At 40.0% G+C, this 25,203-nt stretch overlaps 1 protein-coding gene across 1 annotated transcript; it reads left to right on the top strand.

The window, feature by feature from the left end:
* On the top strand, positions 1-25,203 carry slc48a1a (solute carrier family 48 member 1a). Its single transcript, XM_034173111.1, has 3 exons — positions 1-256; positions 12,173-12,340; positions 24,969-25,203. The coding sequence occupies exons 1-3, from the start codon at positions 127-129 to the stop codon at positions 25,103-25,105; spliced, it is 435 nt and encodes a 144-aa protein (XP_034029002.1). The 5' UTR covers positions 1-126; the 3' UTR covers positions 25,106-25,203.

Here is a 25,203-nt window from a genome sequence, read left to right as displayed (position 1 = left end):
CATAGATCCGTCTTCGTTAGAGAGGATATTACATAATGTAGCGGCAGTCTGTTGTGGAGCCCGACTGTTTTGGAAAATATACTTTTACTGGTTATTTTGCACACGTTTGTCCAGAGATATTTCGCTATGGGAATAAAAAGGGTTTACATTAGCATAGGGTACGCTACTTTTGGCGTGCTGGTTGGATTTTCGGCTTTGCTGGTGTGGAATATCGCTTATAAACAACCGTGGACGTCGGCTATGGGAGGCCTGTCAGGTATCAAGCACCTAAAAATAAAACATTTGGAACATTTGCTAACCACGAATTACAGATGTGGGGATCAGACGATTGCGCTATTAGTTTATTGATAGAAGAAAAATTGTCAAATGTTTGAAATTGTTCGTCAAGGAGGAAAAAGTACCAGTTTGGTTTTGATGACGAAGTTATTGATATTAAACGTTACCATTAAATATACAAACTGCTGCTGAAAATGAAAAACGGTTAAAAAATGTAAAGCATCAAATTTTTACATTCATTGTATTCACGAGTGATCATCATAGCTGTGCTTGATTTTTGTTCGAACAGAAAGTGTTGGCATTTCAATAAAGATTTTTCTGTCGACCTACAAATGAAGAAAAAAAATCAAACACTAAATTTGTAGCAAAATTTTAGGGTGACTTGTGTAATAACACACACCAAGCAAACTCATAAATATTTAACAAGTCACAATTTATTAGTGTGATTAAAAAATGTGCAGCAGAACATAAAAAGCACACATCGTGCACAAGTAGAAATGTAAAAGTTGTCCAAAAATACAAACTGACAGAAATTTAAACATTAAAAACAATTCTAAAAGTCTCAATGCTACAATTACAACCCCTGGCAATAATTATGGAATCACCGGCCTCGGAGGATGTTCATTCAGTTGTTTAATTTTGTAGAAAAAAAGCAGATCATTTCAAATGGCAACTTTCTGGCTTTAAGAAACACTATAAGAAATCAGGAAAACAAATTGTGGCAGTCAGTAACGGTTACTTTTTTAGACCAAGCAGAGGGAAAAAATACGGAATCACTCAATTCTGAGGAAAAAATTATGGAATCATGAAAAACAAAAGAACGCTCCAACACATCACTAGTATTTTGTTGCATCACCTCTGGCTTTTATAACAGCTTGCAGTCTCTGAGGCATGGACTTAATGAGTGACAAACAGTACTCTTAATCAATCTGGCTCCAACTTTCTCTGATTGCTGTTGCCAGATCAGCTTTGCAGGTTGGAGCCTTGTTATGGACCATTTTCTTCAACTTCCACCAAAGATTTTCAATTGGATTAAGATCCGGACTATTTGCAGGCCATGACATTGACCCTATGTGTCTTTTAGCAAGGAATGTTTTCACAGTTTTTGGTCTATGGCAAGATGCATTATCATCTTGAAAAATGATTTCATCATCCCCAAACATCCTTTCAATTGATGGGATAAGAAAAGTGTCCAAAATATCAACGTAAACTTGTGCATTTATTGATGATGTAATGACAGCCATCTCACCAGTGCCTTTACCTGACATGCAGCCCTATATCATCAATGACTGTGGAAATTTACATGTTCTCTTCAGGCAGTCATCTTTATAAATCTCATTGGAACGGCACCAAACAAAGGTTCCAGCATCATCACCTTGCCCAATGCAGATTCGAGATTCATCACTGAATATGACTTTCATCCAGTCATCCACAGTCCACGATTGCTTTTCCTTAGCCCATTTCCCATTTAGCTTTCTGTTCATGAGTGCTGTAACTACAACTGCAACTAACAGTGCAAACCCACTATAGAGGGTTTTCAATCACGTGACTGATTTGCTCCAGGACAGGTGCCGTCTCCATTCTGGATTACAAGGAGGCTGGCGCGTGATAGAAAAATGGAGAGTATGTACAGTTATTACGATGCTTTAAATCCTCAAGATAAAGCTATTTATCATGATAGATGTGTAGCAGTTGGTTCAGTGGATCCGTATCTTATACCAGATAGTGAATTTTAGTGTTGATGTAACGAACTGGCCGACAGTGTCACACTGTGATATTGTAAACTAGGAAGCTGCTGACCAGGTCAGCCTCGCCGGCCTCCTGCAGAGCATCACAGCAGAGCTCTGAAAGCGGAGGTCGTCTTGAAGTCCTGAGCGATTTCTCTCACCAAGCGCTGGAAGGGCAGCTTGCGGATCAGCAGCTGGGTGCTCAAGGACCACAATGTAAATAAGCATCCGTATTGGAAGCGTACTTGTGTTATCCTTGGCAGTATTTTATGTATTCTTATATAGTTTTATTGCCAAATAAAATAAAATTCTGGGAGCAGTGGATTTCTGGTAGCGGCGGATCTCTCTCAGCGCCATGGTGCCGTGAGGCTTCTTCACACCGACCTTAAAGCTTCTGCAATTGTTCGCCAAATGCACGTAGCGTATCACAGCGGCCACCACGTTGTAATCCAGAATGGCCGCGGGACACAAAATAACGTGAGCGATACGTCACATGAAAACCCTCTGTATGATGACAAGCATGAATTTGGTGTTTTCAGGGGGAAGTAACTGGACTTTTATTTTTTATAAAGGTCGACCAGTTTATATCCCAAAAGATTTACTACCACTGATACATGATTCATGCACTTGCAAACAAGTAGTGTGGAGAGTGGGGGAATCATTTTGTAAGCTTGATCAAAGATCTCGAGTTTAAATTACCTTCTTCCCTTCTTCAGGGACCACTTGGTGTTCCTTCACGACATTGCGAATCAGAATTTTTGGACTGAAAAAGTAGACATTTTCACACCCTTTGCTTTGACAGACTCATAGAGGTGTCTATGCGATTGAGAATTGTCATGTTTCTGCAGCTTGATTGTGCGCCACCCTTGATAAATCTTCTTAATATGCTCCACCCTTGTTAAATCTACTTCAGTGGACCCAGGCACATGCTTGTCTGTAGGGATGTCCCGATCAGGTTTTTTGGCCCCGATCTGATTCCGAGTCTTCTGATTTTGAGTATCTGCCGATACCGAGTCCCGATCCGATACTTTAAAAAACTGAATGAACAATGAATAAATGCTAAATATATAATAATTTAATTTTAATCACCTTATTTTATTATTTATCACTTAAACAGTGCACTTCTCCTTGAGGTAGCTTGAACAATCAAGTAATAATCTACCAGACTTTAAAAATGTACAAATTTCCATGTTATTTTATTTGTCTAAAAATAAATGTCAAAGGTTCCTTATGTTAAACAAGAAATGATCTAATCTGAAATAACAGCTGGTTTTAATTTATAGATGAAAGGTTTTTAAAGAACCATTTATTGATTTAGCTATTTTAATTACAAGTGTTCTAAACTTTTTTAAACAGTAATCAGAAATTTTGAGGTAACAGACAACAACAACAAAAAAACATTTCCAAGGAATATTCTTCAGACACGTGGTTTCTGCACTGATCTGTGGTTCAAATCCCCGCCTGACTGGAATCACTAAGGGCCCTTGGCACCGCTGGACTGATAGTATTGCACTTGTAGTATTGCATTTGCCCGGTGGCCTGATGGCCTACTGGCCTGCGGATTTTTTTTTTTTTTTTTTACGAAATAAAGCGAGATGTGAGCTTTTCATCCGCATTTTTTTTTTTTGTAGCAGCTACGACTCGTCACCTCTTAAAGCGCGGTGACAACAGCACACCTCCACTGAGCTTTACAGACATTTTTATGCTTTTTTTCCTCCTTTATTTAGAGCTGAGCCACTCCGTATCTGCACGTTAAAACAGCTGATCCTCCGCGACGCGTCAACAAGTACACTATTTTCCACTCAAATGCACCTAAACTCTCTTTCTGAGGACCACATGATGTGAAAACACAATAAAACTTTCTGACCTGTAAATCTGGTCATGTTTTCTGCATAAATAAATGTTATTCATTCTTTGTGCTCAAACGCCAAAGCAGGGGCGAATCCAGATGGAATGGGGGCGTGGGGCAAGGATGTCCCCCCCTCACAACACCCCTAGATTAAAGGTCCAGTTTTGAAGCTTTTTTTACTACAACTACTAATACTACTTAAAATAATAATAATTTCAAGAAGTAAAATGTTTAGAGAAAATTTAAATGTTAGATAAATGTTAGAAAGAATTTAATAGGTACATTTATTACTAATGTGGGTTAGAAATTACAAGTTTTACTGTTACAGTGCTGTCAACAGTTAAATATGAGGTCAAGAAAGAGGTCTTTATTTTACTTTTTATAAAACATATATATATATAAGTATATATTTTCATTGAAGTCAAGAAAGGGTGACTATAAAGTGAGGCGGGGACCACTACGGCCATGACAGTAAGTGAAGGTTAACTTCAGCTATTAATTGATGAACAGCAACCTAACTTGTTCATAAATCAGACATCTGTGTGTGAGAGAGACATTCTGATCTTCTGGTCCAAAGTAAAGTGCTGTCTAACTGGGTCACTCAGATATGAATTAAGGTTGGATATTATTTTCGTTCGTGCTAACTCTGCCAGTCACGTAACCTAGCCTAGCAATGTAACCTGTGCAAATGGTGTGCATGGCTAGCTACCATGCTGTCGCCGCCAGGTTGTTTCTTTATTCTTTATTCTATTTGTGTGACGGTCATGCGTCGGTCATACGAAGTATGCTGTTTTGCACAGTCTGCGGTGCGGTGGCGTGGTATAATGGTGTCCCTGTCTAAAATGTATTTTCCCAAGTCCTGGCATAATTTCACATACCTAACATTTTACTTTAAATTGAGTCATTCTCTAAGTTGATTAGCAACAAAAATTGGTAATAAAAGAAATCCTTGATGTTACTTGTAGCTTGTAGTGAGATAGACAACTGTCTCCATCTTGTGGCCTTTTTGTGTATTGCAGTTTCAAAAGTTCAACCTTTGTATCCAGTCATTGGTCCAGTCATCCAGTCATTTCTTGCTTTATATGATGAATTGTATCACACAAGTAATGATATATTATTTATAGTATAGCCTACAGTATTTCTCTAACAAATGTTTTTATATAATTTCTATTTCTAAATTTAAGTAACAAGGCTGAATGAAATGACGGCTTATTATGTCTAAAAAGTAATGTGACCTACTGTCAATAGATCGTACTTTTGATAAGCCTATGATAACTGTATTTCGGGAGAACTTTTCATAATGCTTCTTATAGTGTTAAAATGTATGTGTCTCCTGGTGCACATTGATCGGTTAAGGGACCAAAAAAAAAAAACCACACTGTCACAGCAGGCTTAATTTTTTTTCCCCTTCGAGACCTGGTGGTGGCCTGGTCTTGGTTAAAAATGCCCGGCCTGAAAAATTTCCCCAGTCCAGCCCTGGCCCTTGGGCAAGGTCTTTAATCCCCTATTGCTCCCGGTGTGTAGTGAGCGCCTTGTATGACAGCACCCTGACATCGGGGTGAATGTGAGGCATTATTGTAAAGCGCTTTGAGCGTCTGATCCAAATAGAAAAGCGCTTTATAAATGCAGTCCATTTACCATTTGTAGAGATCAGTGGTTTCTGCCACTAGTCTTCCGTGTTTTGGCGCGATGCGTCGTTCCTATTGGACAGCGCAAAGCTACGTCACAGCTCAGAGCATCGAAAGTTCAAAAGTCAACTTGAAAAGTAAAAGGAAAAAAAAAAAAAACAACTTACATTTTCGTGCTGACAGTCCTCAGTGTCCCTCTGATGCTTTATCAGTGTTCAACAAGTTCAGAGCAGCGCAGTGAACGTGAATGAAGACAGAAGTTCTTTAAGACGCGCCAGGCCCGGCGGCAGAAAAAAATATTAAGGGGCGATGAGTTTATTACAGGGGGCGGGGTCGCGCCCCCCACCACCCCAAAAAAAAGTGCGCACTGGAGGGGACGTGCCTCTGCGTGCGTGATGAATTGGGTGCGCTCCTAGAAAGCTTGTGTATTTAGGCTACACCGTTGTAAGAGACTGACTGAGTAAGAGTAAAGAGTGATGACAGTATTTTTTTAAATTATTATTTGAACATATAGACCCTAGTCAAGTGATCTCCTGCATACCACAAAACCAAACCAACAACTGATCTGAGAAACGACACGAGACAGTAGATTAACCCCACATACAGCCCTCCATCACAAGCGCAAACACAGCGCAATTGGGCATGACAGTCACACAACGGGTCAAAGATAAACCTTTCATGTAGATATACAGTGGTCCCTCGTTTATCGCGGGAGTTACGTTCTAAAAATAGCCCGCAATAGGCGAAATCTGCGAAGTAGACAGCGTTATTTTTTACAATTATTATAGATGTTTTAAGGCTGTAAAACCCCTCACTACACACTTTATACATTTTTCTCAAACAGGCATTAACATTTTCTCACTTTTCTCTCGTGTGTAAAGTTCAAACCTCGTGTGTAAAGTTCAGACCTTAGTAGAAAAATAAGACCAACCTGATTTCAGGCCCAAACATTCGTTTGAGAAATAAAAATAGAACATTTTCCTATAAATAATTATGATGGCTTTTAGAACTAACAAATTTAATTTTAACAATCAACCTACGAGGTTGGACACAAGAAATTATTAATAGTGACTGACCAGTATTTCACAGTTCCTCTGATCGCGCCTCTTCGTCATGGCGCCGCTCCGCTGAAGGCCTCTGTGCAGGTGTCTTTTTCTGAGTGAAGAACACAGTTATGGGTAGTTGTCGGCACTGTTTTTTCTTCTGGGCGAGAAGATTCTTATAAACAGGCACACACAGAACACAATGCGCGTAATCTCCCTTCGCGGTGCCGCGACCGGTGTCCCGTCGAGATGAGGTGAACGTGGAGATGAGGTGAGTCGCGCTACTGCGCATGCGTGCGCATGCGTACATCGCTCTACCCCGGACTTGAAGACGTCACCCGTCGAGATGAGGTGCCTCGCGCAACTGCACATGTGGAGATGATGTAACTCGCTCGAAGCGCAACTGCGCATGTGCATTTTTTTTATTTTGTTTTTGCCGTCAAAGTTTTTTTTTATTAATTCAGTGTATTTATAGCCTAGTAAGTAAAACATTTTCTGTATTTTACGTTAGGAGCAAAAATGTATGTATATGTATATTTTGCCTGTCGAAATAAGATAACTCCAGGTTAAAAATACTTATCGTTTTATAGTGAGTAAATTTTATACATTACTACATTCGGATGAACAATTTATACATTTACTTGCCCATCAAAATAACCGAACTTCGTCAAGTAATTTTTTCAGTGCACACATATGCAGTTATGTGAGGACCCTCAACTCGACAACGCACCTCCGCTCGATAGACTTATCTGTCGAGCGGAGGTGCTACGCACCTCATCTCGATGGCGCACCTCATCTCGACAGAACACCGGCATGCTTGATGAGGACGCAGAACACAATGCGCTGTAAAAAAAAAAAAAAAGCATGCAAAATTGGACTAAAAAAATCCGCGAAACTGCGAGGCCGCGAAAGGTGAACCACGTTATAACGAGGGACCACTGTATTTACAACAATACATAACTTTTATCCTACCATAAAAATCCATATCTTAACATAAAATTCTGTGTGGAAACTGGATGCTAGCCTACCTCAGAGGAGTTGAAGCCTTCGGTTGGACGCCGCGTTGAATCTTCTGAGAAGGACATCTCGCCACTCTCCGTTGAATTTCCTGGTTAGTTCATTGTCAAATGCCAGCCTTATTAAGTTCGCCTTTCGTTCACGCTGCGTCTGTTATCACTAGGCTTTTTCCACTCCTGTGCAAAATCTTAACACCCTCCCCAAGTGAGTCGTGCTACATGATCTTCCTTTTGCTTGGTGGACTTGATGAATCCCAGGAGCTCCAGCTCTGACACTGCTTGAATAAATCGAGCATGCTTTCGTTCGTCCACCTTGCCATAATCGCTGGACTCAGGATCCTTGCCATATCCGTTTGTTTTCAAATTAATTACTTTAGTTAATTAATTTGGTTTATTTGTTAAATACGTGATATTATTGAATAACTAATAGTTTGCTATATTTTCCAGTATTTGTTCTTCTTTTTCTTTTTATTTTTGATAACTCTCACATCTGAGGGGGCGAGGTTGATGACGTGAGGGAGCGTCGCCCCCAAAACGCCCCCTCGTGGCGCCGGGTCCGAGACGCGCTCCTAAATGTAATGAGTGCGCACGTCGCTCGTGCACACCATCTCTCGCTCCTTTTTGCAGACAAACGATCACAGGACAATTTGTTTTTTTCTTTTTGTTAATCAGATGACAGATTGTCGTCCTGAGGACTTGGTCAGCACCGGGTCCTGCTGCGCACGGAAGGATGACTGAGCAAGAGTTTCGGTGGGAAAGTGTCCATCATCCTCTTGTCATTCCATCGAGGCATCAGGCTGAGCACGTAAACACACAAACAGCAGTTCTGTGAAAGAAACTTTGCGCGCGTAACTCCCCCCACCTCTGTCTGGTTGAACTTATGTTTTTTCTTTTGTTCAATTAAAAAAAAAAGAAGATTGGGTTGAACTTTGACCGCGTCAGCCTGCCGACAAGCGGCAATGCCCGCTCCTGTCAGAAGCGTCATGTCAAAAGCCGAGCTAAAGCGACGCTTCTGACGCCTCTAAAAAAGCAACGCGTCTCACGCCTCTGACGCTTCCGATGTGTGAAAGGCCCATTAATCTGCAATAATGAGCCTGAAATAGCACTGATCAAAATAATGAGGATAAAATCTATATGGGATTCCTGATTGGGAAGCAATGTCCGATTTCGATCAAGTTTGAAACCACGTGATCGGGCCCGATTTCCGATCACGTGATCGGATCGGGACATCCCTACTTGTCTGTCTTATACTTGACAGCGTTGACCAGCTATACATATGCATATATATATATATATATATATATATATAAACAAAACTGCAATTATTTTGGGAAAATAACCATAAATTGTCTGCAGTGTTGACGGTTCCTTAAAACACAGATCTACAATTCTTAAATGAAAAACCATGTTGTTTCCTGGATTTGACCATCTGGCCAAAGGTGGCAGTCAGAGGAGACAAGGTGACAAAGAACCATATTTCATTTTTAAATACTTTTAAATATTTAAACAATATTTTGTTTGTCCAGACATGATGCCTTTCACGTATTATTATTATTATTGTTATTATTATTATGGCCCATAATTACTTGTGTAATCAACACTGACAGCTTACATATTGGCTTTTTATTAACTTAAATGTAAATTAAATCATTAGTGAGTTAGCATACACCTTGTTATGAAACAGCTGAGCAGCTTTAAGACCACATTCAAACATTGATATACTGCAGTTGGAGCTCATTTTCTTCATTCTCTTTTATTTTTATTTTTCGGTTTGTCATTGGAGACTCCTTAAATAACATTTCAGGGTTCTAGCTAGGATAAAATTTTAGCGTAGTGGTAATGTCGAGGGAGCGAAGTGACCAAGTCGAGGAAGCATAGTGACAGGGATGGGGGGGTGGCTAAAAATTGGCCATTCTAGGGGTACCCAAAGGGGAAAAGCCAGGAACGACAGCCCAAGTCCCTTCATCATGTCCAGAAGGCTGGGGAAGTATGTTGAGTGGGCAATCTCATTCTGGGTTAGCCAGTACATGTGGCCCTCAGTGAGGCAGTCAGAGTCCGTGGACATTTTTAAGTCAAGACTTAAAACCTATTTTTATTCTCTTTCTTATGAATAGTTTTTATTTTATGTTTTATTCTTTTACTTCTGTTTTTAATTAGGTATTTGAATTTTTTATTTTTATTTATTTGAATTTTTTTATGTTGAACTGTTCTGTGTGAGGCACCTTGAGATGGCTATTGTTGTAATTTAGCGCTTTATAAGTTGATTAAATTGAAATTGAACATTTTATTGAGTCTTAAAGTAAATAAATATGAAATTGGTTACTGGATCCTTAAACTCTGGACATAAACTCTACATGGTGGATCCTCGATCTCTGGACATAAACAGAAATAAAATCTGTTAGTATTTGTCAAAAGCATTTCCTTTCAGACATTATTATTGGCATGAATGTCTTTCCATATCTGAGCTGAGCTCTTATGCCACATTCACACAGAGCGACACACCAGGCGATGGTGGCGCGTCCGTCGCCACGCGACCGAAGCGAATTTGTGGCGTCCGGTCGCGCCACCATCGCCTGGTGTGTCGCTCTGCTTTCACTGAGAAAATTCACCCCAGTGCATCATCAAATAGGAGGAGCTTCCATTCCGCTCGCCAGCTCCGGTTGTCAGTCAAGTTAACATGACGGACCTTGAGCACACGGAGCGAGTTGTTGTGGAAAGCTGACATGTCATGAGACCTTCCCAATTCAGGGAGTATCATTATTTGCTGCAGGAGCTGCGTCTGGATGACGGCCGCATTCAGCGGTCCTTCCGCCTCTGCAGGATCCAGTTTGAGGACCTCCTGTCTCGTTCACGCGCGCACATGTAAACAATAAAAAAAAAAAAAAAACCTCCGCTCCCCCTGCTGCGGGGCTGCTGCTCGCTCCATTTGCTTTATTATACATCTGTGTAGTTAATTAATAAAATAAGCTTCACGGACGATTCGCTCACGCGGGCATGTAGAAAAAGGAAAAAAACTCTGCTGCTTGCTGCGGTGCTGCTGCTCGCTCTTCCCCAAAAAACTCTGTCATAATTGTGTTTAGAAACCAGGCATCATTTGCTTTATTATACATCTGTGTAGTTAATAAATAAAATAATCTTCGGACGATTCACTCGCGCGCGCGCACGTTAGGAAAAAAAACACTCAGCTGCTTGCTGTGGGGCTGCTCCTCGATCTTCCCCAAAAACTCTGTCATAATTGTGTTTAGAAACCAGTCACCATTTGCTTTATTATACATCTGTGTAGTTAATTAATAAAATAATCTTCGGACGATTCACTCTCGCGTGCACGTGAAAAAGAAAAATACTCCGCTTCCCCTGCTGTGGGGTTACAGCTCGCTCTTCCCCCAAAAACTCTGTCATAATTATGAAATAAAGGACAAAAGGGACATAAGTCCTGCTCACAGGCTGGCTACCAGAGACAGGACATGTTCACATCCAACTCAATCACACTCCAGACATCTCACGTCACTACATATCCAGTCCCTGATTGGTCATCATGGTGCGACAAGAAGAAAAAGTTCAGATTTTTCAACTTGGGGAGGAAGGCAATGCGACGTGACGCAACGCAATATTGCGCCACAAATGCGCCAATCGCTCAAAATTGCTTCACTCGCGTCGCTTCATTCGCGTCCATCACATCGCGCTGCGTGGCTTGGCACCACAACGCCTCCTTCCATAGGGATTACATGGCAAGCTGTTGCTGCTTTCGCTCGCATTGCGCCCGGTGTGAACGCGTCATTACAGCTCACTGCGCTGCACGTCAGGTTCATAAAGAATGCAGGACGTCTCATTTTGGGAGGAAAAATATGTTTTATTCGATTGTAGTTTATTGTCTGTATTGCAACGTTTGTAAGAGGTGTCATTTTATTTAAAGCGGTGATTCGTTTTGAAGTTATTAATTCCGAGCGGACTCTGTCTCGGCAGAGAACCGCGCAGCGTTTGGAGCTGTGCGAACGGAACAGAGGATGACTCTCATTTCTTGACTACAACAAGACAAGAGTCCCAGTTAGTGACTTTATTCCACACAAAAGTCACTCATGATATTTTAATGGCTTTGAGAGGGGTTAAGAAGCGGACTTATCGCTTCTGAAGAGCAGCGAATCAAAGAGCTACGACCCATTGAATCGAATCATTGCTTCATTGATTCACGCTTCAAACTGGGGTCGCGCTGCAGAAACGGTTGATTACAGACCCGTTATGCTTATTTTCAATACAGAGTAATGGTCCAAAATAAGCATAACGGTCCAAAATGATATTGTAACGGGCCGTAACGCAAGTTTGCGCTAACTAGAACCCTGCATTTGTCTGTGTACATTAGATGACCTGATGGACATTCCCAACCTCTAATAATTTGTTGAAAATCCCCAATACAACAACCCCCCCCCCCCCCCCAAAAAAAAAACCTACTCATATAAATCTGTTAATAACTTAGTGATTTTATTCTGCTTCAAAATGATCTTTGACAAAGGCATGCTGGCTGTGGAGGTGATTAGTTCAGTGTAATATTCTATAATGTAATTCTGCTCATCACTATTTTTGTGTACTTTTTAGTTTCCGTTCCAGGCTGATGAGTAATGTGTTTGTCTCTTGGCAGGTGTGCTGGCATTCTGGGCTCTTGTCACACACATTATGTACCTACAGGATTACTGGCGCACTTGGCTGAAAGGCCTCAAGTTCTTCATGGCTGTTGGAGTCGTCTTCTTTATTTTGGCCTTGACTGCCCTCATCAGCTTCTTGACCCTCGCCATCACACAGAAGCAATGTAAGGTTCCCTGTTTGTAGTTTACAGCATCTTTTTTATTACTGCAATGTTTATTTTTTTAGTAGTACAGGCCTGCCTGGCCAATGTGAGCTGCCACCAAGCCAGAAATATTTTCTTACATACTGCCAATGAAAAATAACATTGCAATGCTCAGATCAGTACTGCACTTGGGTTCTGTACTTTGGTTGTTTAAATAACACAGCTCATTTAAATCGCAATAATCGTTAACTTGACACAGCAAAATTTTGTTTGTTTATTTATTTGTTTGTTTGTTTATCCCTTTGACCCATTAAATTTTTCCCACCAGGTTTTAGCTTTCAGGGAGCAGATTTGTAAATGAAAATAGACTTGATCAAATAAGATACTTATGAAAATAGTCATATCCTGCAAACCGGTTTTTAATGTTTTTCATTTTCATGTGATTGAGGTTATATCTCCAAAGTCCCTCAATTATCTGAGTGTTTTCACAGAAACCCTGGTATAATAAATATCATTCATGTCTGGCAAAGATTGAGACATTTGTGATATATGTAACAGAAGTACCCTCAAAAATGAATAAAAACAAAATTGTCATTTGGTCTGTATACCTAGTTTCCCCATCATAACAACTGTACGGGAGGTGGGGTATTTTTTTTAACATAACTCGTTAGTTTAAGATATTTTAAACCATAAAAGTTATGGATAATTAGGGGTGGGGCTCACTTTGAGTGGTAACCTACATGTGCTGTTGAGCCATGTTCGTAACCACGTTACCAGAGAATGCTAGCAGTTGCTGCTAAGGGCCCCTTCACACATAGTACGAAGTTTGGTCGACGTCTGGTCGATTACAGCGAAACAGCGTGAAACAGTTCAAAATTAGCGCACCACAAAACATCATGCCGATGGACAGGCGTGCATGAACTTGAACTTGAAAACAAAGTGTGTAAGAACAACACGTAGGAGTTTTAGTGTAACAGTCAGTGGAGTGAAGCTCTGGAATAGTTTGCCTAAAAACATTAAGCAAAGTAAAAACATCCAGCAATTCAAAAAAGAATATAAAAAATTAATTTTTGATGCATATACGTAAAAATGAGTAATGTAATTTAATCATTACATGTACAATGTAATCAAACTAATGCTGTTTTCTTATTATATTTAATTGTCCTTTCACATACCATATGACTACATGTAAATTAGGGGTAGAGCTTGATAAGCTTAAGCTTCATCCTACTCCTTTTTGAAACATGCATGATTTATAAATGTACTTTTGGGGAAAAAAAATGCTGATTTTAACATGTTTTAAAATAAAATAAAAGACTTCAGACAGATCTCGTGTATACATATATATATATATATATATGTGTATGTATATGTATATATATATATATATATGTGTATGTATATGTATATATATATATATATATATATGTGTATGTATATGTATATATATGTGTATGTATATGTATATATATGTGTATGTATATGTATATATATGTGTATGTATATGTATATATATGTGTATATATATGTATATATATATGTATATATATGTGTATATATATGTATATATATGTGTATATATATATGTGTATATATATGTATATATATATGTGTATATATATGTATATATATATGTGTATATATATGTATATATATGTGTATATATATGTATATATATATGTGTATATATATGTATATATATATGTGTATATATATGTATATATATGTGTATATATGTATATATATATGTGTATATATATGTATATATATATGTGTATATATATGTATATATATGTGTATATATATGTATATATATATGTGTATATATATGTATATATATATGTATATATATATATGTATATATATGTATATATATATATATATGTATATATATGTATATATATATATATATATATATATGTATATATATATATATATGTATATATATATGTATATATATATATATATATGTATATATATATGTATGTATATATACACACACAGGGCTTGACATAAACCAGTTTTCCCCGCTGAGCCACAGCGCCAGTAGAATTTAGAAGTTAGTGGCCCACAGTGTAGGAGCACTGGCCCATGGTTTTGCATGCGAGAGTTCATGATGTTCCACCCTGAAATCCTGCAAATAATATAAACCAATCCAGAAAAAAACATAAAATAGTCTATGGACCATGAAGTTTAAAAAAAATAGAATTTATCAGAGGGAATTCTCAAGTGTAAAAAAAATAAAGTGATAAAGTGACTACCATAAAATTTAGAGGGCATTTTTTTTAGCAACCTTTAGAGTTGGCTAACTCAGTCAGAAATGTAAAATACAGATGTAGGTCCATATCAAAACTACTTGGCAGCATACGACGGATAGGCCCTACAGATTTGGCAGAAAACCTCATTCTTCTCTTGTTCGTGACCAAGCCACGGCCATTTCTGTGGCCAGGTCGGGAAAAAAACCTCTCTTCCTCTTCTTTCTTTCATATAGCCTGTCTCTCTTCCTTAACTCATCACTAAGCTTCCTCTTCTGGTCAATTCCTACTGCAAAACTCTTTCCTGGTTGTTGTCCAGGTTTGGGTGATTGCAGTTTAAACATATTTCAGGTCGAATTTCAAAGCCTTCTGTTAGATTTGCATCTTGTTCGTCTTCGTTTCTTGCAGCTTTCCACGCATTTAAAGATGCTAACGAACATTGCCGAAGATCGGTGACGGAAACGGCCAAACACACGCTCCACGCATCGACAACATACATTTCAATGTGCGCTATATTCTGCGGGAGCATGGAGCGTGGTTAGGGATGGTATTGATAAGATTTTATCAATATCGATGCCGTTATCGATTCCCTTATCGATACCGCTTGTGAATTTTCTGTGTACTAAAAGTAGGCTTTAAAGGTTTTCTATGTCAACATTCTATTGAGTCTTAAAGTAAATAAATATGAAATTAGTCACTGGATCCTTAAACTCTGGAGCTAAATACAGGGTGGGCCAATAATCCAGTGATTTTCAACCTTTTTTGAGCCGTGGCACCTTTTTTATATTTACAAAATCCTGTGGCACACCACCAACCAAAATAATATTATAATTCTATTATAATACCTCTGGTTTTGCGCAAAACCCAATTATCGCAATAGAAAATTGATACAGAAAACACCGCATTTCGAAAATCCTCAAGCATTTTGCGCTCTGATCCCAGGTGTTTTTTTTAGACGTGGCGACACTTTTATTCACAATAATCTGCCACTCTAATATTCACGGAGCGCAGAGGCTGCCTTCAGCGAACCCAGTTGTGAGCGAAAAGGCCCAAGTCTGACCACGGTGACATCAGCAGAGGTCAGGCCGCCTTCCCCGCACACCTCCACAGCCAACGCGGTTTCTCCTTCCCCAGAGGAGCCATGCTCCGTGAGCAGCTGAGATTCACGCTGTAGTCAGCAACCCGTAACCATGGAGACACACAACGCTATGTGCGCAAGTATGTACAAAACCACCATGTACGTATGTAAACGTACGCAAGTCAATTTGACTTTATCGACACTTCAAAAATATGGCTTTAATTATGCAAAATTCTGTAATGGAGAAATTGTAGCTCTTCACCCAGTTTTGTTTTGGTTTGAGACCACGTTCATTTCACTGTGTGGGATCAGCATCGTGGTCCCTGCATCCAGTTGTCTCCTGCGGTCGACTGCTCTCTGGCGGGTGTAGCACCTGTCGGGAGCAGCCACTGCGCTGGAGAGGCCCATAGACCCCCCGGGACTGTCACTCGGGAGCGGCTGTAACCAGCTCGCCCGGACCAAGACCCGTAATCTGGGCCTCCTGAACCATCACCCGTGTGTAAATGTTAAATTCGTTTGCTATGACCCGCTAAGAGGCTGCAATTTTTGTCTGTTATTGTTACATAAAAGGCCTGTTCTGGTGTAAATTGTGGTTCTTAATTGTAAGTATTTTAACAAATATTAAATCTTGTGAAACGCTTCCCAGATACTTCCTTTGTTGTATTTCATTTGGTATACATTTGTTAAGTATTATTTCACCCTGTGGGACAATTTTATTTAATGATTTTTATTGTTTTTATATTAAATACAATTTTAGTTTAACAAATTTCCACCTTGTTTTTTGTTACGCAGAAAAGTTATAACAGTCAGTAGTTATGGATACAGAGATCACACAAATCCAATATGTTCCCAGTTATATTTATTTAAATTTGATCAATTTATAGAACGCAATATCTTGAGTGATTTATAAAGCACACAAAATTATTCTTCCAAACAGCATTGAAAAACTATTTGAAAAGCGATACAAATTAAATGTAATTGAAATAAAAAATAACACTGACTCAGAACATCAGTAATGGAAAGATGTATTTCATTTATGAACCCTGGAACACTGTTTCATTTAATTGTGAGAAACCTTAAAATAACTGTATTTCATTGTTATTTTTATTGTTAAATGAGAACTATTTTTGATTCACTTTGAATGTTTAAAACTGGAAAAAATGTAACACATTACATATAATAGTTAATCATTTCTAAATGCATTTTGACTCAGTGTGAAACCTGGGCCTGTTTGGATGAACACAAAATGGATAACCTGGCAGGATTGGTAGACAGACACACCCGAAGCTCTTGCTCCAAAGCTCTCAGTCTCTCTCTGTTTTTAGTTTTTATGGCAGTCAAGCTTGAGAAGCTCAGCTCACACAGATATGTGGTTGAAAACTGAAGCAATATCACAATAGCTTTGTTGGCCAGAATGGGGAACTCCTTGGCAACAGATATCCAAAATCTGTCCAACGGCAGATCAGCAAAGTTGAGCTTTAAACCACAATCTTGTTTCAGTGTAATGAGTTCTTCTTGCTCCTGTAAAGTCATGTCCTTTCCCGGGAGCTGTACGGGTCCCTAACCCAGTCCAGACATTCTGTGGAGTCTGCCGAGAAATAAAATGACAGCTTCTCCTCAAGGGTTTTTAAATGTGTGCCAATCACCTTGCGCATTGCTGCAGTGTTGCCATGATGACATTTTTCTGTGAGGGGGAACATCTCAAGGTTGCCACAGTTCACATGCTGTTTCCAGAGCTGCACTTTTACACAAAATCCATTCATTTTATCTGTGCTGGTGAGCAAGTTTTCATTGCGGCCCTGCATATGAGTGTTCAGCTCATTCAGCTGATGAAATATATCAACAAGGTATGCTACCTTTGCCCACCACTCATCACTTTCAGTCAGCTTTGAGAAATCAGACCTCTCGTGTGTCAGAAAAACCTTGAGCTCCTCTCGCAGCTCATACACGCGGGCCAGCACTTTGCCGCACGACAGCCAGCGGACCTTTGTGTGGAGCAATAACACTGTGTTCCGCTCCCTTCTCCTCACACAAAGACGCGAATAGGCGACATTTCAGAGGCCGCGTCTTCACAAAGTTTACTATGCACACCACATCGTCCAACACAGTGCCAAGATCTACTGGCAAGGTCTTTGCAACCAGAGCCTCGCGGTGCAAAAAACAATGTGTTACAATAACATTTGGGTTTATTTCTTTGACTCTACTCACTAAGCCTTTGCTGTGCCTGACCATGGCTGTGACTCCGTCAGTACACACACCTGTGCAGTTTTCCCAGGCCAGTCCGCCTTTGTCAAGATACTCGGAAGTGACCCGAAATATTTCCTCTCCTGTTGATTTTCCTGGCAGTGCCTTGCAAAATAAAAAGTTTTCTCTGATGGCTTCTCCATCAACAAAACGCACGTTGGCCAACAGCTGACAATGTCCACTAACATCCGTCGTCTCATCAAGTTGCAAGGCAAATTTCCTACTGATGTGGATTTTTTCAAAAACAACAGTTTCAATGTCCTCTGACATGTCATCAATGCATCTGGCAATTGTGCTATCCGAGAGAGGCACTTTATTAATCTCTTTGGCCGCGTCAGGGCCAAGCATCTCCGTTACAATGGCTTTACAAGCTGGTAGTATCAATGTTTCTGTCACAGTGTGGGCCTTTTTTGACTTAGCAACGAGTTCAGCAACAATATAGCTAGCCTTGAGGGCTCTCTCGTTTACCTTTGTGTTGTTTCTCAAAAAAGTTGCTTGTTTCTCATTGTTTGTACGTAAGCGTACAAAATATTCCATGGGCTTGTTTTGAACAGAAGGGTGTTTCGTTTGGAGATGTCGTTTAAGCTTGCTTGGCCCCATGGCAGCATTGGCCAGCCTCTCTCCACACACCAAGCATAGCGGAGCCGGTGCCGCGGCATCCCCCATGAAAGTAAATCCAAATGAAAGGTAGCTTTTGCTATATTGCCTCGATTTCACCGTCTTGTCTTTTTTCTTTGGTGGCCCACCGTCTCCATCTGCGTCTGAATTTTGTCCAGGATCCCGATTGGCATTTGTATTTTCTCTTTTCAAAAATTTCTCCATCACTGTCACTTGCTCGTATTACACTGCCACTGTCATGTGTCATGTGTCACGCAGCACTAATTCCACTGTCTATTATACTATAGTACAGCGCTTTGCTGCCATCTACTGGAATAAAAGAGCATTACATCATCTGCCACACTATTACAGCACATACACCCGATAATGGTGATATTTGATAATTGCCCACGGCACCCCTGACGATCGATCACGGCACCCTAGGGTGCCGTAGTCTGCACAAAAGTGAGTCACAGTCACGATTGACATATTTTAATGGCTTTGAGAGATGTTAAGAAGTGGACTTGCCGCTTCTGAAGTTTTATTATTATTATTATTATTATTATTATTATTGCTGTTGTTGCTATTATTATTAGTATATAAATAAAAATAAATTAAAAATTATTACAATTTGTAATACATTTGCCCCTTTTACAACAACAAACACTGAGCCATTAATTATTATACAGAAAACAAATGCACACAAGTGCTAAGATGCGAACAGCGAATGCTAACTTTAACATTGAAAACGCCACAGACATGCTAACATGTTAGCATCAATCCCATTTTTAAGTTATAAAATACATCTATCAACTGTTTGAGAAGACCATAACAGGTCAGTTTAACATAAAGTGTATAGATTACTCACAGGCATATGCTCTTTAGGGTTTTCACTGGGAAAAATTAAGATAAAGTCCAACCAGCCAGAGGATCGAAGCATTGTTTCATTGGTTCACGCTTCAGAGTGCAGTCGCTCTGCAGAAGCGGTTGATTACAGAGCCGCTGCAGGGTGAAGTTTGATGACACGGAGTTGTGAAGAAATTCGACTTTGTGTGTGTCATTTAATTTCTGTGTTAGCACTGTTAGCTGCTATCTGTAGCTTGGTGATGTTGGTGCCACCGTTCCTCCATGGATAATGAAGCAATAAACCAGCTGTATTCTTTCCCAGTGATAGCTGGCACCCAGTCCATGCCCCCATCATGAAAACCACCAGCCAGTCTGCAAAAAAAAAAAAAAATTAAAAGTTAATAAAACACCTGAATGAAGATTAGCCTTTTAGCTTCATCTTGTTTGGTAATTAGGAGATTGGCAGAGGGTTTGACGAATAGTGAAAATACACTTTATACTCACTGTGTTTATAATGTTGCACATTTAATTTTTCTACAGTAAAATTTCTGGAATTGTTTTTCATGAAAGTGAAGGTTTTTTTTTTTTTTCTCAGAATACAATGATTTATAAATCCTCTTCAACCTATATTCAATTGAATACACCACAAAGACAAGATATTTAATAAAAGAGAAAAGCAGCTGGTGCAACACAGAAGTAGGTGCTGAAAAGTTTATTAAGGTGCTGAAAACATACAAAAGAGACTAATGTGAAAATCACATCTTCATCAGAGTCCTCTTGAGGACTCTGATGAAGATGTGATTTTCCTACCTGGTTGCACAAGATGTTTTTTGTGCCGTACAGAACCGCAGAGAACTCTCTTCCTTTTTTGTTCTACAAGATATTTAATGTTCAAAGTGATAAATTTTGTTTTTGTGCAAATATTTGCTCATTTTGAAATGGATGCCTGCAACATGTTTCAAAAAAGCTGGAACAGTGGTATGTTTACCACTGTGTTACATCACCTTTCTTTCTAACAACACTCAATAAGCGTTTGGGAACTGAGGACACTAATTGTTAAAGCTTTGTAGGTGGAATTCTTTCCCATTCATGCTTGATGTACGACTTCAGTTATTCAACAGTCCGGGGTCTCCGTTGTTGTATTTTACACTTCATAATGTGCTACACAATTTCAATGGGTGACAGGTCTGGACTGCAGGCAGGCCAGTCTAGTACCCGCACTCTTTTACTGCAAAGGGACACTGTTGTAACACATGCAGAATGTGGCATGGTATTGTCTGAAATAAGCAGGGATGTCCCTGAAAAAGACATTGCTTGGATGGCAGCATGTGTTGCTCCAAAACCTGGATGTACCTCTCAGGATTGATGGTGCCATTACAGATGTCTAAGTTGCCCATGCCATGGGCACTAACACACCCCCATACCATCACAGATGCTGGCTTTTGAACTTTGCACTGGTGACAGTCTGGATGGTCTTTTTCCTCTTTTGTTCAGAGGACACGACGTCCATGGTTTCCAAAAACAATCTGAAATGTGGACTCATCAGACCACAGCACACGTTTCCATTTTGCGTCTGTCCATTTCAAACTGACAATGGTTTTCTGAAGGTCATATGTCATAGGTATTAAAGGCACTGCGCTGCGGTGGTTTGAATCGTATTTGTTTAATAGATTACAGTTTGTTCATGTAAATGGGGAATCTTCTTCACAGACTAAAGTTAATTATGGAGTTCCACAAGGTTCTGTGCTAGGACCAATTTTATTCACTTTATACATGCATCCCTTAGGCAGTATTATTAGACGGTATTGCTTAAATTTTCATTGTTACGCAGATGATACCCAGCTTTATCTATCCATGAAGCCAGAGGATACACACCAATTAGCTAAACTGCAGGATTGTCTTACAGACATAAAGACATGGATGACCTCTAATTTCCTGCTTTTAAACTCAGATAAAACTGAAGTTATTGTACTTGGCCCCACAAATCTTAGAAGCATGGTGTCTAACCAGATCGTTACTCTGGATGGCATTTCCCTGATCTCTAGTAATACTGTGAGAAATCTTGGAGTCATTTTTGATCAGGATATGTCATTCAAAGCGCATATTAAACAAATATGTAGGACTGCCTTTTTGCATTTACGCAATATCTCTAAAATCAGAAAGGTCTTGTCTCAGAGTGATGCTGAAAAACTAATTCATGCATTTATTTCCTCTAGGCTGGACTATTGTAATTCATTATTATCAGGTTGTCCTAAAAGTTCCCTAAAAAGCCTTCAGTTGGTTCAGAATGCTGCAGCTAGAGTACTGACGGGGACTAGCAGGAGAGAGCATATCTCACCCGTGTTGGCCTCTCTTCATTGGCTTCCTGTTAATTCTAGAATAGAATTTAAAATTCTTCTTCTTACTTATAAGGTTTTGAATAATCAGGTCCCATCTTATCTTAGGGACCTCGTAGTACCATATTACCCCATTAGAGCGCTTCGCTCTCAGACTGCGGGCTTACTTGTAGTTCCTAGGGTTTGTAAGAGTAGAATGGGAGGCAGAGCCTTCAGCTTTCAGGCTCCTCTCCTGTGGAACCAGCTCCCAATTCAGATCAGGGAGACAGATACCCTCTCTACTTTTAAGATTAGGCTTAAAACTTTCCTTTTCGCTAAGGCTTATAGTTAGGGCTGGATCGGGTGACCCTGGACCATCCCTTGGTTATGCTGCTTTAGACGTAGACTGTGGGGGGTTCCCATGATGCACTGTTTCTTTCTCTTTTTGCTCCGTATGCATCACTCTGCATTTAATCATTAGTGATCGATCTCTGCCCCCCTTCTCGGCATGTCTTTTTCCTGGTTCTTTCCCTCAGCCCCAACCAGTCTCAGCAGAGGACTGCCCCTCCCTGAGCCTGGTTCTGCTGGAGGTTTCTTCCTGTTAAGGGGGGGTTTTTCCTTCCCGCTGTGGCCAGGTGCTTGCTCATGGGGGGTCGTTTTGACCGTTGGGGTTTTTCATAATTATTGTATGGCCTTGCCTTGCAATATGGAGCGCCTTGGGGCAACTGTTTGTTGTGATTTGGCGCTATATAAGAAAAAAGTTGATTGATTGATTGATTGAAGTGTTCCTGAGCCCACGCGGTAAGATCCTTTACACAGTGATGTCTGTTTTTAATGCAGTGCCGCCTGAGGTATCAAAGGTCACGGGCATTCAATGTTGTTTTTCAGCCTTGCCGCTTACGTGTAGAAAGTTCTCCAGATTCTCTGAATCTTCTGATTATATTATGTACTGTAGATGATGGAATCCCTTAACTTCCTGCAATTGAACATTGATAAACATTGTTTGTTGGAATATTTTTTTCACACAGTTCTTCACAAAATGGTGATCCTCGCCCCATCTTTGCTTGTGAACGGCTGAGACTTTTGGGGATGCTCCTTTTATACCCAATCATGACACTCACAGTTAGTGTCCTCAGTTCCCAAACGCTTATTGAGTGTTGTTAGAAGGAAAGGTGATGTAACACAGTGGTAAACATACCAGTGTCCCAGCTTTTTTGAAACGTGTTGCAGACATCCATTTCAAAATGAGCAAATATTTGCACAAAAACAATAAAGTTTATTAGTTTGAACATTAAATATCTTGTCTTTGTGGTGTATTCAATTAAATATAGCTTGAAGAGTATTTGCAGATCACTGTATTCTGTTTTTACTTACATTTCACACAACATTCCAACTTCATTGGAATTGGGGTTGTAACCTATTCCATTACAGCATGGTTTGCTAACTGCTCTGAAAACAATAAGAAATCCATCAAACGAGTCATAATAATGGCAGAAAAGGTCATTGGTCTCCCTCTTCCCTCATTGGATAATATTTTCAGGACCTGCTGCCTCCGCTGAGCAAGCAGTATTCTGCAGGACAGAACACACCCCTCGCATCACCTTTTCTCTTTGCTTCTGTCCGGCAGGCATTATCGGGCCTTCAAAGCCCACACCGCAAGGCTAAAAATCAGCTTCTTTCGTAGAGCCATTACAGAACTGAACAGACATGACCAAGCTCCATTCGGAACAACTGCATTGCTTAATTAGAATAATGGGGGACATGTGCAATATATGATTTTAACTATACTCAACAAAAATATAAATGCAACACTTTTGGTTTTGCTCTCATTTTGTATGAGATGAACTCAAAGATCTAAAACTTTTTCCACATACACAATATCACCATTTCCCTCAAATATTGTTCACAAACCCGTCGAAATCTGTGATAGTGAGCACTTCTCCTTTGCTGAGATAATCCATCCCACCTCACAGGTGTGCCATATCAAGATGCTGATTAGACACCATGATTAGTGCACAGGTGTGCCTTAGACTGCCCACAATAAAAGGCCACTCTGAAAGGTGCAGTTTTATCACACAGCACAATGCCACAGATGTCGCAAGATTTGAGGGAGCGTGCAATTGGCATGCTGACAGCAGGAATGTCAACCAGAGCTGTTGCTCGTGTATTGAATGTTCATTTCTCTACCATAAGCCGTCTCCAAAGGCGTTTCAGAGAATTTGGCAGTACATCCAACCAGCCTCACAACCGCAGACCACGTGTAACCACACCAGCCCAGGACCTCGACATCCAGCATGTTCACCTCCAAGATCGTCTGGGACCAGCCACTCGGACAGCTGCTGAAACAATCGCTTTGCATAACCAAAGAATTTCTGCGCAAACTGTCAGAAACCGTCTCAGGGAAGCTCATCTCCATGCTCGTCATCCTCATCGGGGTCTCGACCTGACTCCAGTTCGTCGTCGTAACCAACTTGAGTGGGCAAATGCTCACATTCGCTGGTGTTTGGCACATTGGAGAGGTGTTCTCTTCTCGGATGATGCGAAGGAGATGTGTTGCACTGCATGAGGCATATGGTGGTCACACCAGATACTGACTGGTATCCCCCCACCAATAAAACAAAACTGCACCTTTCAGAGTGGCCTTTTATTGTGGGCAGTCTAAGGCACATCTGTGCACTAATCATGGTGTCTAATCAGCATCTTGATATGGCACACCTGTGAGGTGGGATGGATTATCTCAGCAAAGGAGAAGTGCTCACTATCACAGATTTCGACGGGTTTGTGAACAATATTTGAGGGAAATGGTGATATTGTGTATGTGGAAAAAGTTTTAGATCTTTGAGTTCATCTCATACAAAATGGGAGCAAAACCAAAAGTGTTGCGTTTAAATTTTTGTTGAGTATATTTTAACTTTTTAGGTGCATTTATTAGATGTTGGATTGATTTTAAGCTATTTAAGGGTTTTATTAAAGTTGGGTATTTTAAATGTCAACTGATGTTTTAGAGGGACGTGCAATATGTGATGAAGACAGTGTGGGGTTAGTGCAATATGAGTTATGTCTGGTGGGGACAGTGCAATATGAGACATATGTCTGACTGGAATGGTGTAATGTAGAGGTTTCTTAACTCGCCTCATCACCCCCAAATCTCCTGATGTTCTCAGTATTTACTGAAGTATGTGTGTGCGCAAGTTATGTGTAAGGGTGGGCATTATTTTTGAGGATGCACAAGCAAATTTCATTGTTCGGGTTTACTGTGCAATGACAATAAAGGTGATTCTGATTCTGACTCATTCTGCTTTTCTCTTCCACAGCGATTGCTGACCCAAAGAGCCTGTATCTGTCTGGTGTGTGGAGCTTCATCACTCTCAAATGGTCCTTCCTCTTGGTCTGGTACTCCAACAGGTACCGCCAAGAGTTTGCGGACATCAGCATCCTCAGCGATTTCTAGTCGGTATTGATTTTAAAGACTGGGGTGGACTTTGATGAGTAGGAGTTCAAGCTCAAAGAGCCTAAGTAACAAAGAGGTGGAAAAGCAGATTATAAAAA

Source organism: Thalassophryne amazonica, chromosome 6 (assembly GCF_902500255.1).
Source record: "Thalassophryne amazonica chromosome 6, fThaAma1.1, whole genome shotgun sequence".
Taxonomy (NCBI): Eukaryota; Metazoa; Chordata; class Actinopteri; order Batrachoidiformes; family Batrachoididae; genus Thalassophryne; species Thalassophryne amazonica.
Note: the sequence above shows the minus strand (reverse complement) of the source record. Positions and strands in the feature narration are given on the sequence as shown.

Bases quoted from the DNA above. Each gene is read 5' to 3' on its own strand.
- slc48a1a (XM_034173111.1), top strand. From the start codon at position 127: ATGGGAATAAAAAGGGTTTACATTAGCATAGGGTACGCTACTTTTGGC. The intron at 257-12,172 runs GTATCAAGCACC...GTCTCTTGGCAG, and splicing joins GGCTATGGGAGGCCTGTCAG to GTGTGCTGGCATTCTGGGCT. The intron at 12,341-24,968 runs GTAAGGTTCCCT...TCTCTTCCACAG, and splicing joins CGCCATCACACAGAAGCAAT to CGATTGCTGACCCAAAGAGC.